At 41.3% G+C, this 19,920-nt stretch overlaps 1 protein-coding gene across 4 annotated transcripts in view; it reads right to left on the bottom strand.

Annotated features, from left to right (window-relative positions):
- Window positions 1–19,651, bottom strand: part of LOC124003439 (low-density lipoprotein receptor-related protein 1-like) — a 182,549-nt gene extending 162,898 nt beyond the window's left edge. For all 4 annotated transcript variants that reach the window (XM_046311699.1, XM_046311701.1, XM_046311700.1 and 1 more), the window contains exon 1: window positions 19,075–19,651. In XM_046311699.1, coding sequence (XP_046167655.1) covers window positions 19,075–19,171 — 97 coding nt within the window. In that variant the 5' untranslated portion in view covers window positions 19,172–19,651. The remainder of the gene's footprint in view (window positions 1–19,074) is intronic.
- Between the last annotated feature and the right edge of the window lie 269 nt (window positions 19,652–19,920).

Raw genomic sequence — 19,920 nt, 5'->3', positions numbered from 1 at the left:
ACTTCCAAGGTCGCTAGCCAACTAGCCTGCTGACATTGTTAGTAGTGCCCGAGTCAGCCAGTTGCTACCAACACCTAGCTTACAGCTACATTAAAGTAACCCAAAGCGTTAATACATAATGTTAGCTATATGCAGTTCTTAGCCAGCAATCCAGCCGCTATTTGGCTAAATAGCTATTAGCCTAGCTAACCACCACTTACGGTCGGCAAGCTAGAACCCAACTACTGGAAATCAGCTAGAGAACACAACCAAAAGAGAGAGCAGCCTTGATGGCTGGGGCAAGCTGAGTTAGCTTCCAAAGCGAGGGGGAGGTGGGCGCTTTGTCAGGCCAGGGGAAAGTCAAGGAAATCCAAAATAGATTTTAAAAAAAAAAAGTACAAAACACCCATAGCCTACTTCAGAGAACCGAAAAGTTGACAAAACAAAAAGGAGAACAGATTAAGTACTAAACAATTGGAGCAAGGAGGTATGTTTCGCTTTCGTTTTGAGCCCACGGCAAAAAGTCACCAGAGCCTGCCGTGCTAACGGGTTCCCACTAGATAACAGCCACAAAGTTGGTGATGAGCTGCATGGCCGTACGTTCCCCATCTGCTCACCTCACACGTAACTAGATCGTGACTACAACTAAGTTACTTTGTCTTTGACCACACTGTTACATTGGTGAGTAAAAACTCATGCATCCTACCCTTTAAAACATGGTGTACCTTTTTAATTTGCAGTTTGACGACAGACTCGCTAGAATACACAGAGAACAGGTTCAGAATATAGGGGTCAATTAAGATATCCATTTAAAATATACACATTCGTCTCCGTTTCAGCACCCAACTGGTAGACTTAAATACTCTGATCTTGTAAATTATTTTGTCAAATTTTGGGGTTAAGAAAGTATGATTGAATCATTAAAAAAACAGATATGGAGAGCCTTTACACATGAAATATAAAAGTTGTCATATTCAAGTCCAATCCATGAAATATTGGAAGGCGGAAAAGTGTACAATAGGGGTTGAACAATAGTCCTTTAAAATCTACCCCATAGTCATGGAACTCTGACAACAGTCAGTAGCCGTGAACCGTGCACCAGACTCCAAGTTTAACCTGCTACGTGTGCTTCAAGTTATCATTATCCAAATATGCTTTTTTTTTCATTCCAAAGCGCGTTTATCAACTCGCAGGTTCAGCCCTACAGAAGAATATAGCTTGGGTCTCCAAATTTCTTCCACGTAAATTACGAGGTCATACAATTAATAATAGCTCAGCCATTTATAGCATACTCAACTGTGGAAAACGGCACAATACATGTCATGTTTTTATTTAACCAGGTAGGCCAGTTGAGATCATTTACAACTGAGTCCTGGTCAAGATAAAGATATGCAACTCACATGATTTTCAGTTTGCTTCCATATGACTGGTTTCACGTGTCTCCAGGGATCATAAGGAAAAATCTAGAAACTGTATTTACAATCCCCTTCTCCAAACAAATTACTAATTTACAAAGCTCTTATCATCAATAGCTCTTGTACATTTTTAATGCTGCTGGTCAAATATCCGGTGCAACATTTTCCGAACAGAAACCCTGGCATGTGGGTTCACCTTCCAACAGGACAACGACCCTAAGAAAAGCCAAGATAACGCAGGAGTGGCTTCAGGACCAGGCTCTGAATGTCATTGAGTGGCCCAGCCAGAGCCCGGACTTGAACCCGATCAAACATCTCTGGAGACTTGAAAAACAATAGCTGTGCAGCAACACTCCACATCCAACCTGACAGAGCGTGAGAGGATCTGCAGAGAAGAATGGAAGAAACTGCACAAATACAGGTGTGCCAAGCTGGTAGTGTCATACCCAAGAACACTTGAGGCTGTAATCCCTGCCAAAGGTGCTTTAACAAAGTACTGAGTAAAGGGTTTGAATACTTGTGTAAAAGTGATACTTCCATTTTTATATAAATTCGCAAACATTTCTAAAAACCTGTTTTTGCCTTTGCCATTATGGGATATTATGTGTAGATTGCCGAGGCAAAACAATTTAAATCCTTTTTGGAATACGGTTGTAGTTCTCCGATTGCTCCTTCGACCTCATGACTTGGTTTTTGCACCTTATATAGGACAGGTGTGTGCGCCTTTCAAAATCATGTGCAATCAATTGAATTTACCACAGGTGGACTCCAATCAAGTTGTAGAAACATCAAGGATGATCAATGGAAACAGGATGCACCAGAGCTCAATTTTGAGTCTCATAATGGTTTGTTAGATTCAATATAGGCTTTGTGGAATTGAATGAAACCGTAGTGCAACGTAGTGTAGTTGAATTTATTCCGCCAATGTGTGACGGTTGTCTTTTTGCTGTCAAGGCCTTATTGTATATCACGGTGGCATATGAACGAATGAGTTATAGAGCAAACAGGTTGTAATATGGCTCGTTTGTTACTGGCTTCACTTCCTCAGTGATATTACCCAAGCATCTCCACCCCAAACAAATAGCATGTGCTATTCTCATGCTGAAGTTCAAGCATCAGAATACGCACAGAGTTATGTTCCATTTAGGCGCACTTAACTATGGTCTGAATTCCCCCCATTGAATAGGTTGAGGGCAACTGGCCTCTGGAGAATTCCAACAGTATACATACTACACACATCCAAGCAAAGCCAATTCATTCACAGCATACTGGTCAGACCTACTACTCTCAATGTTGCAACTTAGGCCACGACATCACTACAACACAATAATTCCAGGACAGGTCTTGAAGATCCATCTCTCATTGAAAGCCAAGGCAATAGAGAGCTTGTGCAATTCAGGATTGAAGGAGCCCATATCTACAGTTCTGTTGCTTATCTGTTTGGGAGTGAGAGTAAGAGTAAAGGAGGAATAGATGGAGCAAGCCAAGGAGAAGGAGGGGGAGAACGTCAACGACTGAATTAAGATGAGTCAAGTTAAGAATGAAGGATGAGTTGGGAATAGAGCCATACGCAAAAAAAAATATATATTTTATCTTGGCGGTTCCAAATTAGAGTTGTCTTGAAAGCACCATTAACTGGCCTAAATGGGTTTCTTCACTATAAATGTGGGGTTTCACCCACTGGTGAAGACAGACTTGGCCTATGAGGTATTCGTCACATATTGTCAGAGGCCTAAAATCAGTCTCATGATTTAAGGCATTTCCCAGGTGCCAGAGTCAGTGTGGGCTTGGGAAATGTCCCATTTAAGAGATTATGTTCACCCTATCTTTAAAGACGCCAGATTAGGTTGTGTGAGTTTGCGAGAGAGAGAGAGCGAGTGCATGTCAGAAAAGAAGCTCCTTTAGGTAGAGGCTGTTACCACTGGGGAAGTTAAAAAGTTCACACATGAGGGAAAGACCCAGAGAAAGACAAATAGAGGGGTTGGAATGACAGTTATGAAAATGTCCCTGCATACTTTTGTATAATTAAATTGTTGCATGTGTACAGTATATAAACTCAGCAACAACAAAAAAGAAACGTCCCTTTTTCAGGACCCTGTCTTTCAAAGAAAATACATAAAAATCCAAATAACTTCAGATCTTCATCGTAAAGGGTTTAAACACCGTTTCCCATGCTTGTTCAATGAACCACAAAACAATTCATGAACATGCACCTATGGAACGGTCGTTAAGACACTAACAGCTTACAGACGGTAGGCAATTAAGGTCATAGTTATGAAAATTTAGGACACTGAAGAGGCCTTTCTACCGACTCTGAAAAACACCAAAAGAAAGATTCCCAGGGTCCCTGCTAATCTGTGTGAACGTGCCTTAGGCATGCTGCAAATTGCAATGTCTGTACTGTGAGACGCCTAAGACAGTGCTACAGGGAGACAGGACGGTCAGCTGTCCATCCTCGCAGTGGCAAACAGTGTGTAACACCTGCACAGGATCGGTACATTCGAACATCACCTGCGGGACAGGTACAGGATGGCAACAACTGCCCGAGATGCACCAGGAGTCCACGATCCCTCCATCAGTGCTCAGACTGTCCGCAATAGGCTGAGAGAGGCTGGACTGAGGGCTCGTAGGCCTGTTGTAAGGCAGGTTCTCACCAGATATCACCGGCAGCAACGTTGCCTATGGGCACAAACCCACTGTCACAGACAGGACTGGTAAAAAGTGCTTTTCAGTGGCGCGTCACAGTTTTGCCTCACCAGGGGTGATTGTCAGATTCGCGTTATCGTCGAAGGAATGAGCATTACACTGAGGCCTGTACTCTGGATCGATTTGAAGGTGGAGGGTCCGTCATGGTCTGGGGCGGTGTATCACAGCATCATCGGACTGAGCATGTTGTCATTGCAGGCAATCAACGCTGTGCATTACAGTGTAGACATCCTCCTCCCTCATGTGGTACCTTTCCTGCAGGCTCATCCTGACATGACGCTCCAGCATGACAATGCCACCAGCCGTACTACTCGTTCTGTGTGTGATTTCCTGCAGTGTTCTGCCATGGCCAGCAAAGAGCCCGGATCTCAATCCCATTGAGCACTTCTGGGACCAGTTGGATCGGAGGGTGAGGGCTAGGGCCATCCCCCACAGAAATGTCCGGGAACTTGCAGGTACCTTGGTGGAAGAGTGGAGTAACATCTCACAGCAAGAACTGGCAAATCTGGTGCAGTCCATGAGGAGGAGATGCACTGCAGTACTTAATGCAGCTGGTGGCCACACCAGATACTACTACTTTTGATTTTGACTCTCCCGTTGTTCAGGGACACATTAATCCATGCATGTTAGTCATAAGTCTGTGGAACTTGTTCAGTTTGTCTCAGTTGTTGAATCTTATGTTCATACAAATATTTACACATGTTAAGTTTGCTGAAAATAAAACGCAGTTGACAGTGAGAGGACATTACTTTTTTGTTGCAGAGTTTACATTATGCATCTTATCACATGTAGAGCTTACAGATAGAGAGCCTTGAGTGGAAAATCTGTCAGACAGTGGGAGAGCTGCTGCGACAGCATCCCAAACAGCAAAAGCATAGGAAGGCAGTCTATCAGCACACCACTTTGCAATGAGCTGGAGGCAGCATGCATTTTTAAAACATATATTTAATAGTTTCAAACCTGAACATTTTACTACATATTGTCAGGATTGTCTTATAATGCGTCAAAGTATCATAGTCAAATCAGAACATATTCACGGAGGAAATTATTTTATATAAAACATTCTCTCATTGTCCAGTAGCCAAAAGCACAATCCTAGTCACATTAGCAACCCATGTTAGTTCCATAATGCAACAACTAGCATTTGCTCGTAGCCTACGGTCTTGTGCGCATTGCTGCGCTTATGTGACGTAAAATTTTTTACAAATAAGAGTATCAACATTTTAAGCTCAACCTGTTGCAGACTCATTGCGTGAAAAAATATATACACACACACACACACACACTAGGCCTACTGGTTGTATGAATCGTCCCACAACTCTTCCAGAGTCTGGAATAGGCTGTCGTTCTTGACAAACTGACCAATAGAATAGTTAAACTTTTCTACTATGTGGGATAGATTGACAAAGACTAGTGATTTTTCTGTTCATTACTCATTTGTTGGCTGAGGAAAAGTACATGTGGTCAGTTAACATCTTCAAAGTGCACATCATTGTATCCTCCACTTGCATGTTAATATGAATGACCATAATCTAAATGTGATTTATGTCATTCTGAGCATGGCCCAATTAGGTTACGCACCCAATGCAGATGGGTCTGGTAAATTCAAAATGTTGCCTGTCAAATGTCCGGTGCCACATTTTCTTAAAGAAAACCCTGGTGTGTGTGTGTGGGTGACTAGGTGTCACGCAGGCATATCTCTCAGCTCATAATGACATTTCACCCCCCCCCCCCATGTCCTCCTAGAAGTTCATTTTAGCCCTGTAATTAGGAGTCATTCAGTCTCAAATATCAGTCTTGAACACAGCCAAGGGTTAAAAATGTTACCTTTGTGTAGTAGCCTATGAGCAGTCAGGGTTTTATTCAATTCCACTTAGGAGTGGGTCTTTAACTGCGCTCCCTTCTCACATCTCCAGAGTTATTTCATTGAACTAGGCAAGTTAGTTAACAAATTCACCATGACAGCCTACTACGAGCAATCCCGGACGACGCTGGGCCAATTGTGTGTCGCCAATTTAGTCTTGAGATGCTAATATTATTCTTTGTAAAGTTGCAGTTTTTCCATTTCCTATTCCTAGGTTTACTGGCACAATGATTTGCTATGAAGTTGACAGAAATACTGGGTCAATGGTTGTTTGAAGACATGACTAAGTATTTATGTTCTAGTTCATGTATGGGTGTCATCGTATTTTCGTATAGCGATGTGGTGGTGCTAATCAAGCCTTCCCAGCACCGTCAACCCACAGAGGTTTTGGGAATAATGTTGAGGAAGTTTCCAGAGTTACTGGAAGGAGATCCTGGTTCTTTTTTTCACTCCCTCGCCTCCTCGTTATTCTCAACCTGAGATGGTTATCCTTGGCAACACCCTTTAATTGGTGCAATACAGATGTACCAGCGTGCCCAAGGCTATGTGTATAGCCTGGCACTTGAACTGTCTCTTGTCTACACCCAAATGGCAGACTATTCCCTATGTGGGGCACTGGGCTCTGGTCAAAAGTAGTGCCCTATGTAGGGAGTAGGGTGCCATTTGGAAACTGTCTTATCTCCAGTTTGACGCCTGAGGCGATCAAGGACAGACTACCTGGTCAGGTTGTACTATTGACTGACTACTTTTGACTGACAGGCCAATGCTTGCTGAACATAGGCAGTGTATACACTGCACTAACACATTCTCCTGAAAACACCATTTACATTTTCACCATCTGCAGGAATATCATTTTCATTTTGAACTTCAGTCACAGACCACTGTTAGGGTGTCCATTAAAGAAAGCCCTTGGTGGCCTGACCCTTGCCCTGTGTGAGTTGGGTACATGTTTTGTTCTGGATATTTTATTGCCTTTGATTGTTGGTATGTGGAGGTCAATCAAACAGCCTGGGGCTTCCCGACTGTTAGGCCCCATACCTGGCCAGTGACCATCCTCACAGGGCTGTGGACAAAGCCTGTGAAACATTTAGAATCCTGCCTGTGTTTACCACGGAATGATGTTAGTGCGCCATTAGTGCCTCTAAATCACCACTGTGTGTGAATGTAGCCTGGGGTATTAAAACACCTTTACGTGAGATTAGTGATGTTTTTTAAACCCCACTCCTCCAGTCAGTACATACGGTGTGCCTCTAGTACACCATAGGCAATTCAATGCTGGGCATTTCCATCAAAAAGGAACCATGAGCACCAACGTGAAGTTCAAAGGAGCATATCAAACTGAGCGTCAAATTAAAGCTAAGAATCTATCTTTTAGGGAAATTAAGGTATATACATTTTTAAACCACTTTCCATCACAAAAAAAACATGGCATAAGCAAATGCTTTGATTTCTGGATAAACAAATAGGAAAGGGATTGTAGAAAACATCTCCCAGGAAAAACTCTTAAAAGCAGTGGCGTGTATTTTAGCATGTACATTTTTGGGGTAAACGCAAAAAATGTTTTGGGGATGCATACCAGCAAAGCCACTACACAACACAACAATTGCACTATATTGGTGGCAAACAGAACCCACAAACTGTTAGGCCCTACATAAAGCTGTCCCAACAGCAGAGCTTTCTTTTCAGAGCCATGGATTGAAGCATTTCCATCACTACACCCAGCTATCAGCGGAGCGCTGTCTGGCAGTGAAACAGTTCATTCAGCCTTATTTACTGCCTTTTTTTTAAACATAAGGGTACAAACAGATCCGGAAGATCCGGAAATCCGGAATTTCAATAAAGACTAATGAGCAAGCTAGGACAAACGTAGTTCATTTTTTCAGCGCTTTTGAAATGTACAGCAAAAGAATTCAGAAAATGGGCCGGTATTAGTGTTCTCCCTGTACACCAAGTCAGGACCGTAGAATAAATAAAGGGTGTGTTTAAGCAGACAATGAAAGCTCTTACAATATTCAATAATTACATTTCTCTAAAACTGGTTATATGCTACATGTGCAATACCAAATCAGAGCAGTAGTTGAAATTAAGAGGGGAAAATAAACCAAAGTATTAGGGTGAGGCACATGGCTACTAAAAGTTTACTACACAACATACACTCAGTATTACTTTCTTAGCAACAGTACACATCTCCCTGGCATATTACATCATTTTTGCAGCAGCCTACAAAACCATTTTGGACTCACGTTGTGCTGTACGCACCTGAACAGGAAGCGCGGCGGTCTTTCGTGGGCAAATTTTGTCATCAAACTTTGTCAAAGTCTGGCATTCTCTGCATGTATGATGCTTTCAAGACAACTGGGAGCTCGGGGAAAAAAACAAGGTTGAATCATGATGACGTCAGTGATCTGAAGGTTGTAGCTCTAGAAAGAGGCCCGAGGTCCAGACTTACAATTCCGAGTTGGATGACCGTTTAAAACATATTTTCCTTGTCAGAGCTTGACGGCAGAAATCATGCTGGCTTGACAGCATGGCCAATTTTGAATGTTTAACATTTTAAACTTGGAAAAGAGACCCTTAAAACTCAGACTTGGGACCACACACCCACTTAACTGAATAGCAGGCTAGTGATAGTTTTGCAATGCTTTGACGTCATTTTGCAATGCTTTGACGTCATTTTATCTGTGGCCAAAGATCGTGAGAGCCTTCTTGGATGGGCACTGTCGCTGTGCCTCTCACTCTCCAGTTGAGGTCACCTCTCATGGATCTTACCGACACCTACCCATGTGCCCCCTCTCCATTTACTGTAACTATCCTCCTCACCCACTGAGCACCGGACACCCATGGACGTTGACATGAGGTCAGTCCGCCCTGGCGTTGATGTTAATGTCCACAGACGGACCGGACCCAATAATAGACGTACTGCACGTTTCACAAGTTTGGATAATACAGTGAGTAGGGCACAGTGCAATACAATAGTAAAGAATAGTACAGTATATTATGCTGCACTGAACTCTGCTGTACTCCATTATAAGGCACAGTCTGTGACGTCCAAACTTGTGAACCATGAGGAGAATGACATTCATATCCACAATGACGCAGTACAGATCAGGGACCCACGATGTAATTCCGTTACCGGGTGTAAATCCACTTCACCTCGCTGTAGTTCAATAATCAAGAGATGTATTTTTAACCTCAAGGTGCCAGGTCATTCTTTCTGCAGACATCTTTTCATCTGGAGCAGATATATAAACACAGATTTTGGAAAACGTCGCATAAAAACCTGAGAGGTTTTACCGTAATTCCGTTGGCATTGTCACAGTTCAACAAATTTGTTTTTGTAAATTAAAAATAGTTTGTGCATAGTCTTGTATAGCTTGTTAAACTTTGAAATCAATGACTTGTTTGGTATACATTTTAAAGTAAAAAAAAAAACTGCAGTCAGTGTAATTCCGTTACCATGGAATTGTGCTGATTCCATTGTGAGGGGAAAAAAATTGCTAGTGGTCAAAGGCTTTCATCACACCTGATTGGACAGAGACAGAGGCTGTCTTTACTATGATGTAACATCCTGGACAGGGACACACTGTCACATTGATGTCCTCCATCTTCACACCTCATTGACCAGGGACAGAGGGAGTGAAGTGTACTGGACTGGTGATATTTGTGGACTAAATGAGATCGACCTAGACACACTGGTTGATGATGTAACATCACTAAAAGCAGGCAAAACTGCACGCGTTTTCATAGGAGATGGAATCAATAAACTACGGTTGTAATGTGTTTTCAATGTGCGAAGTCTGGTGCGTGCCAGGGGAGATGCAATAAATACTTATTTTGTAAACTCAACTCTTGCTGACTGAGAATGATAACATACTGAAATGATAAAATTGTTTTGCCCTCACTTCATCTCTAATGCTGTTACGTAGCCTAGCGGTTAAGAACATTGGACCAATAACTGAAAGGTTGCCGGTTCAAATCCCCAAACTGACAAGGTGGAAAAATCTGCTGTCCTGCCCTTGAGCAAGGCAGTTAACTGCCAACAACTTTTCCCTGGGTGCTGATGTAGTCATTGATTAAGGCAGCCCCCTGCACCTTTCTGATTCAGCGGGGTTGGGTAAATGAATGCTTGGTACAGACTATTAGATCTCCAGCCAACCAATTACATTTAGGGTAAATCACTCATCTTGTGGTCAGACAGTGGGTCCGATCAATCTCATTATGGTTTCGGTTGAGTTGTATTGTGCAACAGTTGTATGGTAATGGTTACGATGCCACAACTGCTATTGAATCATCATCCCTCAGAGTCTCTTACACACTACATTCATGGGCGTCTACAGTGGATGATGGACGAAAAGGGGTGAAAACGGTCTTAGGGATGGTAGGTAAGTCAAAGTGAGAACTAAGTTGTGCATCCCACACTGCCTGTATGCTTGTGTTTGGTCCCTTGAGAAGACACTAAAGGATTTCATGATAATCCCCTCTAAAATGTTTCCCTCAGCAGCAGCAATCTAAGTAGCTTTAACTGTCATGCCTGGCCTACTGCACTGTAGGTACAGACTGTACAGAATCACAGTCATGCGGTAAATGGAGGGCTCTTATTTGGAAAATAATTATTACAGATTCCCTTATTGTTAACAGGGGATTGCGGTCACATCAAAGGAGCAATGGTCTGATGGTTCTTCCTCTTCCCACTTCTCTGTTGCAGTTTAATGTGTAATCCTCATTTCAAAGTGATGGGGGGGGGGGTTAAGTCTCCACCCACTGTGCACCGCCACACCATCCAAACCGCACTTTGGGGGAATGAGACCAATCAAATGTGATCTTATTAATAGGTCTTGCCTCTCCATACACCAAGTATTCCAAACATTAGGAACACCTTCCTAATATTGAGTTGCGCACCCCTCAGAACAGCCTCAATTAATTTGGGTACGGACTCTACAATGTATCGAAGGCATTCCACAGGGATGCTGGCCCATGTTGAATGTATTTGGCTCCATCCATCTTCCCATCAATTTTAACCATCTTCCCTGTCCCTGCTGAAGAAAAGCAGGCCCAAACCATGATGCTGCCACCACCACCATGTTTGACAGTGGGGATGGTGTGTTCAGGGTGATGAGCTGTGTTGCTTTTACGCCAAACATAAAGTTTTGCATTGTTGCCAAAAAGTTCAATTTTGGTTTCATCTGACCAGAGCACCTTCTTCCACATGTTTGGTGTGTCTCCCAGGTGGCTTGTGGCAAACTTTAAACAACACATTTTATGGATATCTTTAAGAAATGGCTTTCTTGCCACTCTTCCATAAAGGCCAGATTTGTGCAATATACAACTGATTGTTGTCCTATGGACAGAGTCTCCCACCTCAGCTGTAGATCTCTGCAGTTCATCCAGAGTGATCATGGGCCTCTTGACTGCATCTCTGATCAGTCTTCTCCTTGTATGAGCTGAAAGTTTAGAGGGATGGCCAGGTCTTGGTAGATTTGCAGTGGTCTGATACTCCTTCCATTTCAATATTATCGCTTGCACAGTGCTCCTTGGGATGTTTAAAGCTTGGGAAATCTTTTTGTATCCAAATCCGGCTTTAAACTTCTTCACAACAGTATCTCGGACCTGCCTGGTGTGTTCCTCGTTCTTCATGATGCTCTCTGCGCTTTTAACGGACCTCTGAGACTATCACAGTGCAGGTGCATTTATACAGAGACTTGATTACACACAGGTGGATTGTATTTATAATCATTAGTCATTTAGGTCAACATTGGATCATTCAGAGATCCTCACTGAACTTCTGGAGAGAGTTTGCTGCACTGAAAGTAAAGGGGCTGAATAATTTTGCACGCCCAATATTTCAGTTTTTGATTTGTTTAAAAAGTTAGAAATATCCAATAAATGTCGTTCCACTTCATGATTGTGTCCCACTTGATTCTTCACAAAAAAATAGAGTTTTATATATTTATGTTTGAAGCCTGAAATGTGGCAAAAGGTCGCAAAGTTCAAGGGGGCCGAATACTTTCACAAGGCACTGTATGCCCACTGTTAATTCTGTACAGTGCACATACACACTAGAGGTTGACCGATTAATTAGGGCCGATTTCATGTTTACATAACAATCGGAAATCGGTACTTTTGGACACCGATTTTGCAGTTTTAAAAAAAATTGTAACACCTTTATTTAAGTAGGCAAGTCAATTAAGAACACATTCTTATTTTCAATGATGGCCGAGGAACGGTGGGTTAACTGTCTTGTTCAGGGGCAGAACAGATTTTTACCTTGTCGGCTCAGGGATTCAATCTTGCAACCTTACGGTTAACTAGTCCAACGTTCTAACCACCTGCCTCACGAGGAACCTGCCTGTTACGCAAATGCAGTAAGAAGCAACTTACCTTTGCTCGCTAGCATTAAACTTAATCATAATCACTAATTATAACATTGTTGATGATATTACTAGTTTATCTAGTGTCCTGCGTTGCATATAATCAATGCAGTGCGCATTCACGAAAAAGGACTGTCATTGCTCCAATGTGTACCTAGCCAGAAACACCAATGCCTTTCTTAAAATCAATACAGAGAAGTACACATTTTTAAACCTGCATATGTACCTAAAGGAAATCCAGGTTAGCAGGCAATAACCAGGTGAAAGCGTGTCACTTCCCTAGCATTCATTACACGCAGTCAGGGTATATGCAACAGTTTGTTCATTGCGAACTAGTTTGCCAGAATTTTACGTAATTATCACATAACATTGAAGGTTGTGCAATGTAACAGGAATATTTAGACTAATGGATGCGACCCCTTAGATAAAATATGTAACGGTTCTCTATTTCACTGAAAGAATAAACATCTTGTTTTCGAGATGATAGTTTCTGGATTCGACCATATTAATGACCTAAGGCTCGTATTTCTGCGTTTTATTATGTTATAACTAAGTCTATGATTTGATAGAGCAGTCTGACTGAGCGGTGGTAGGCAGCAGCAGGCTCGTAAGCATTCATTCAAACAGCACTTTCGTGCGTTTTGCCAGGAGCTCATCGTTGTGTGTCAAGCATTGCGCGGTTTATGACTTCAAGCATATCAACTCCCGAGATTAGGCTGGTGTAACCGATGTGAAAGGGCTAGCTAGTTAGCGGGATGCGTGCTAATAGCATTTCAAACGTCACTCACTGAGACTTGGAGTAGTTGTTCCCCTTGTTCTGCATGGTAATGCTGTTTCGAGGGTGGCTGTTGTCGTTGTGTTTCTGGTTCGAGCCCAGGGAGGAGCGAGGAGAGGAACGGAAGCTATACTGTTACACTGGCAACACTAAAGTGCCTATAAGAACATCCAATAGTCAAAAGGTATATGAAATACAAATAGTCCTATAATTCCTACAATAACTACAACCTAAAAGTTATTAGATTGGAATATTGAATACACATGTTAAAAGGAACCACCAGCTTTCAAATGTTGTCATGTTCTGAGCAAGGAACTTAAATGTTAGCTTTCTTACATGGCACATATTGCACTTTTATTTTCTTCTCCAACACTTTGTTTTTGCATTATTTAAACGTTTCATTATTTATTTGAGGCTAAATTGATATTATATTAAGTTCAAATAAGTGTTCAGTCAGTATTGTTGTAATTGTCATTATTACAAATACTTTATTTATTTTTTAAATCGCCCAATTAATCGGTACCGGCTTTTTTTGTCCTCCAACAATCTGTATCGGCGTTGAAAAATCATGATCGATCGACCTCTAATAAACACACACGGTTTCTGTCAGGAGAATTTGTCACCGGACAAGCGACTGGGAAGATTGATTTATCTGACATTTGAGAAATGTACCGTTCATCATTGGGTGCGTAACCAATTAGGTTGTCCACCCACGCAGCCAGCGCCATCAAACTATGGATATTGGCCAAATGAGACATTTACATGTCCTTAAAAACAGCCTATAACAAATTACAAAAACACTATTCCTTGTTTTTCAATGTGCAAAACTTTATAGCGTATTCGTTTACTTTCCTAAATCAATAATTGTCCGCCTCACGGTTCAACTGTTAGGGATTTGAGCAATAAATGCATTACATGCATAGGCATCCACCGTATGATATTAATATGTGAACTATTTTTTTTAAAGAAGCTTAGGCCTAGCCCCAGGAGAGATCAAGGTATGCCGGCGGCATTCTACGACACCAACAAACACTTATGTATCCTTGTCAGACTGGGAAACCCTGCTCAGTAGCCTAACTCTGTCCTCAGGACCCCAAGGGGTACATGTTTTTGTCCTAGCACTACACAGATGATTCAAATTCTGAACTAATCATCAAGCTTTGATCATTTAAATCAGCTGTGTAGTCTTAGTGCAAAAATGTGCACCCCTTGGGGTCCAGAGGACAGAGTTTGGGAAACACAGTGTCTTGCTATACAGATAGACACAGGAGGCTAATTCGCAATTCTAGCCAAATATTTTTTAAATAAAAGATAAGCATTATATTGTTAGATTATAGGAGTAACTCTGGTAGGCCTAAAACAAGTTTTTCAACCTCAAGTTCAACTGTCAGAGTTAATTGGAGCACTGGTGCGCACTACCTTCATATCATAGGCCCGCAGTAAAATAGGTTAATAGCCACACCTTTACAAAAGTTTCTGAACTTCAATAGGGTAATATCAATAGTCAGTCAAGCCATTGATTAGAAGGAAAATACGAGCAGGACATTATACCTGCAAACACAACGTTACAATTGGAACTTAAAATTGCCCCCCCAAAACACATGTATGTATAAGCAAACTAAATACAGAGCACACGATTAAAAAGACAGGTTGAACTTAATTTATCCAATGAAAAATGTCTCAACAGAATGAAACAAAGCACATTTAGCATATTTAAAGAACTGATTTAGATTAATACATAGGCCTACATTAAGGATATACAAGAATAATAAAACAAATTAAATACTACAAAAAAAAGTTATAATAATTGCATCCTACCTGAATAGCAAGTTGCTCAGTAGCCTGCATAAGGCCATTTTTGTAGTGTTAAAAAATATTCTGCTCATGTCCTCTATTATGTAAATAATGTAGAATTGCATGAAATGTTTTTATAAAAAGGCTATCCCACCCCAAGACCATGCAAAAAAAGTAGTCCGTGTGTGTGGAAATCCCAAACATGTGTCTGCACAACTATGCCAGTACGCAAAAATAATAATTCATTTTTAAAAAGCACCCCCACCCCACAAACTCAAAACATATTTTAGCAGCTATGACCGGGACTAACTGCAACTGGCTAACAGAAGAATGTTTCTGAAAGTCTGGAAAAGGGCGTTTAAAAAAATGTGTCACCAAAACGCTCAGAGGCGTGCACAGGTAATTGTTTCCAGAAGTTCCAGATTTGGTCATTTGGGGTATCCAGTTGAGGTTGGGAGCCGCCTGTTGTGCAGCACCTTCCACATTCTGACTAGATGACATAAGAGCGCTACCACAAACTCACCAGAACTTAATAGCTATTATTTGATAAGACATAAAAAGGTATGTGCAGCACAGAAGGCATGCGCAACACTTGAGCAGCCTAGATGGGCAGTTGCTCAAACTCCTTCAGTTGACAAATCACTATTATTTTTGTTAATTAGTCTAGAAGGCCTAATCTTCCAGAAGGTCTCATGCTCAACCAAATGCATTGAGATAGATTGTTGAGCTGCTTAGATTGTTGAGCTGCTTAGATCGTGCAAACACCAATTGCATGACATCCCACTCATCTTATTTAGTTAACATTACACAGTCATCAGCACGTTCAAATGAATGAAATATAAAGACAGGATGAGGAGTAGCTTGGAAGACAGAGGCTTTTAACCTCAACACTTTCTTTAGGAAAGCAGCAGCGGTGGTGGTTCTGGGGAACAGAAACGGAGCGGGTTCATGAAATAAGCAGGCCTTGTATTTTGCAGAATTACACAAAATACATGGGCTACACAGTACATTACAGTAGCCTTCATGAAATTGGAGAAAGTATTAGGCTACATGCCTTTCATGCAATGTAGCCTTATTAATGACATTTAATGCAATATGTATTTGATTCAGTAATGAGCTGAAAGTAGATGCCAGTAGATGTTTGAAGGGTCATTCCATTTGACTTCAAATCACTTTTTGACCACACACACACACCTTTTGATTTGAGTGCAACTTTCCATACATACAGCATTTGTCCATGGTAGAGGTGGTCAGAAAGTGACATTTTGGGCCTGAATGCCAAAACATTCAGGAGTTAGAGGTGCTCAAAGTGGACCCATTTTGCACACCCCACTATAACATGAGACATTCATGTACATCACTGGAAAATATGAATAGTTGAGTTTGATATGATTTAAAAGCTTACCAACAGTGTCAAACTATTTTAGATTTTTTTTCTTCATGTATAGCATGTTGGCGTGTTTTTAATCATTAAACTAAACGGGTACTGAGAGATTAAGATTTACTATTTTGTCTTCTTACTCAGAGTCAGACAAACTCATGGGTACAATTTGTCTATGTGTGGAGTTTGGAGATTATGAAAGTTAGCTTCCAGCAATTGTGCTAATATGTTATGTGGTTGGTTATTTAGTCTTACAAAGCTATACATAGTAGTCAATATTTTATACATTTGTTGAAGTTACTGAGTGACAATCATAAGAAACAAAATTATATCCACTTCCTCATTCTTTCCCAGAATTCGCATAGAGATCACAACATTGTATCTGTCCCATTATAGCGTCTGAGTTCACGCGCAGCACCATTGAGTAGCATGCAACGTCGCGATCTCTATGCAACAAGGAAAGAATGAAGAAGTCGACAGAATATTGTGTCTTATGATTATCAGTAACATTAATGACGAATGCATAAAATAGCGATGACTGTGTATTTAGTGTTTACTTCCAAGTCTAAATGCATTTGTTAATGAAATGATAAGTATTAGTATTTGTCTGCAAGGTATTTTCCGTTACGTGTCGGACCCCAGGAAGACTAGCTGTCGCCATTGGCGTTGGCTAATGGCGATCCTAATAATAATACAAATGATCATAAAATCATATGTATAGCGTTGGAAGACTATAAACGACCAAATAAAAATGTTAATTCGTCACATATGCCAAATACAACAGGTGTAGACCTGAAATGCTTACTTACAAACCCTTAACCAACAATGCAGTTCAAGAAATAGAGTTTAGAAAATATTTACTAAATAAACGAAAGGACAAATAAAATAAATAAAAATAACACAATAACGAGGCTATATACAGGGGGTACCGGTACCGAGTCAATGTGCAGGGGTACAGGTTACTTGAGATAATTTGCATATGTATGTAGGGGGCAAATAGACTATGCATAGATGAGTAGCAGCCGTGTAAAAACTGTGTAAATAGTTTAGGTGGCCATTTGATGAATTGTTCAGCAGTCTTATGGCTTGGGGGTAGAGGCTGTTAAGGAGCCTTTTGGCCCTAGACTTGGCCCCCCGGTACCGCTTGTCGTGCAGTAGCAAAAAGAACAGTCTGACAAGGGTGACTGGAATCTTTGATACATTTTGGGGCCAACCACGCAACTCTAGTGCTGTTAGAAAGTCAATTTCTCTGCTTTTAAGAGGCGCTGGCTACTGTACCGGCAGACTTCTAGCAATTGTGCTAAGCTAACGATATGATAACTTCAATCACTAAACTGCAAGCAGACACATAAAAATGGTATCCATGAGTTTCTCTGACTCTGGGTAAGTAGGAAAAGTGATACTGCGAGATTTTGTTTAACATCAATTAGCTGAAAATACGTAATCGCTGATTTTTTTTTCTTCTTCAATTTCCACTTATATTGTAGCTAAAACCCTAATTTATATAACCTGAGGTGTTTGTGTTGTGCCCAACATCGGTTGAGACAAAGCATACTCTTGAATACAGGGTGGATTTCATTTCAATTATAGAAATATAATTCTTATGAAACTATCCCTTCAAACCATTGCAATTTAACTGGCCCATAATTTAACATGTACATTTTTACTTCCAATTTACTTTCACAAAGACGGGCGTTGGTCCACCTGCCGTCAAATGTCAACTTAAAATGTGAATGTCTGTTCCATTATCTAGATTTCTATCGAATATTGACAGTATAATGTATTAGAACTGATATTCCCATTCAAGTCAACCTGATGTGTGGACCTCCAACCATATTTGTGATACCATCTGAAAGTTTAAATTGCAATTGTATTCCCACCCTGTATTCAAGAGTATGCTGTGTCAACTGAAGATGGGCACAACCCAAACAACTCAGATAATGTCAAATAGAGTCTAAACTACATGTGATTTTTTTTGTTTGTTTAACAAGCTAAGTATACTAGTTTAGACAGGCAATTTTAAGTTAAAGAAAACAAAGTAGTTTGACAGCCCTGTTAGCTTTTAAATGATCAAACTCAACAGTTTCTTTTCCAATGATGAAGAATTTAATTTCTCATGGTATGGTGGGGTATGGAAAATGGGTCAACTTTGAGCGTCTCTATCTCCTGGATGTCTTGGCATTCAGGTCCAAGATGTCACTTTCTGACCATTTCTACCTTCGGCAAATCTGTATGGAAAGTTTCGTTCAAACCAGAAGGGGTGGGGTCAGAAAGTGATTGAAATCAAATGGAACGACCCTGAAGGAAGTTGCAACATTGTAGCCTAAACACTCATATTCATATCTTATGTAAAAATGAATGGCTACATACTGACTGGTTACATTTTGTAGCCAAAGACCTCACTACATGAATGTAGATGTGACAATGTATCGCATCGTTTTCTGTGAATTGCCTACCTATTCACCAAATATAACAGTCGCAACCAAATACCAAGATTAACCTATTCAACGGAGATATGGCAATTGACAACAGATGTGAATTCCAATGGCTGGTACACAAATAAGCGACTGTTTTTACTTGCCCTGTGCTAAATCAAATAGCCACATAGCCTAACAATCACTTGAGAGCTAATGTGTATTCCATGCAGCAGCGCACCGGGCAAACATAGGCAGAAATTATTCTTGCAAATAGCCCTAAACCGGGTCAAAGGTATTTTTTTCTGAATGGTTCAAGAAAGGGCAGTAAGGACGGCGCATAAAATAGAATTAGCGAAGGTTATCAGTGCAGCTTACCGTCAATGGCTCTGGCTGGAACGATTACCTCCAAACTGTGCAAAAATCCAAAGAAAAACAACCCAACAGCCAGCGTGTTCGCTGTGGCGCGAAACATTGTTTCATCAAATAGATAAAAACAAGATAAACGAAATAAAACTCATCCACCACCGCTTTTTGGTCCTGTCAAACGAGAGTTCGCAGTCAGCCTGCGAAATGTTTCCGTGCCTGAGCGATGCTCTGTCGATGCGCAACGGAGCTGCAAGGGCTTTGTGCTCGCAACGAGAATGAAAACTGTGTACTCTATCAGAGCTAAAGCCAAGGCTTCTCCAACCCCGGGAATGCTACGGGTTCCTTTGATGCATGGATACCATGTAGCTGGAATTATCTGTTAGCTAGCCTTTCTGGGCTGCAGCACACGCATGCAGAGATGAAGAAGAAACGGGAGAAACGGCGCCTATGATGTGCCCAAACCATACAGGGGTGTCTTTTTCTTTGTTCTCCGTGACAGCCGGCGACACAGTTCTGACAACCACAGCAGAAAATAAAAAAAGTAATAGCAATTTCTCTCCCCAACCCCACCACCTCTGTTGCTGGTGGTAACGCAGATTGAGTCGGTATTGAGCCTCATCCCCTTAAATCAGCGGGCTGATGTGTGTGACGTCACCAACACCAATGGCTGGCCACATTTCTGTCCACCGAGCATCCTGCGCGCCAGGCAACGATTGGGCAAATTATTTTCGGTGACAAGCTCCACGAATCAAACCAGAGCGCGAAGAGTGCATGTTGATAATTGTGCTACCCATTTTCAGTTGTCTTAGATGGATATGATTCTTTTTCTTTCAAATGCTAGTGGCGTCGTCATCT

This window comes from Oncorhynchus gorbuscha, linkage group LG18, assembly GCF_021184085.1.
Source record: "Oncorhynchus gorbuscha isolate QuinsamMale2020 ecotype Even-year linkage group LG18, OgorEven_v1.0, whole genome shotgun sequence".
NCBI classification, from domain to species: Eukaryota; Metazoa; Chordata; class Actinopteri; order Salmoniformes; family Salmonidae; genus Oncorhynchus; species Oncorhynchus gorbuscha.
The sequence above is the reverse complement of the archived record's forward strand: the minus strand, read 5'-3'. Positions and strand labels throughout refer to the sequence as shown.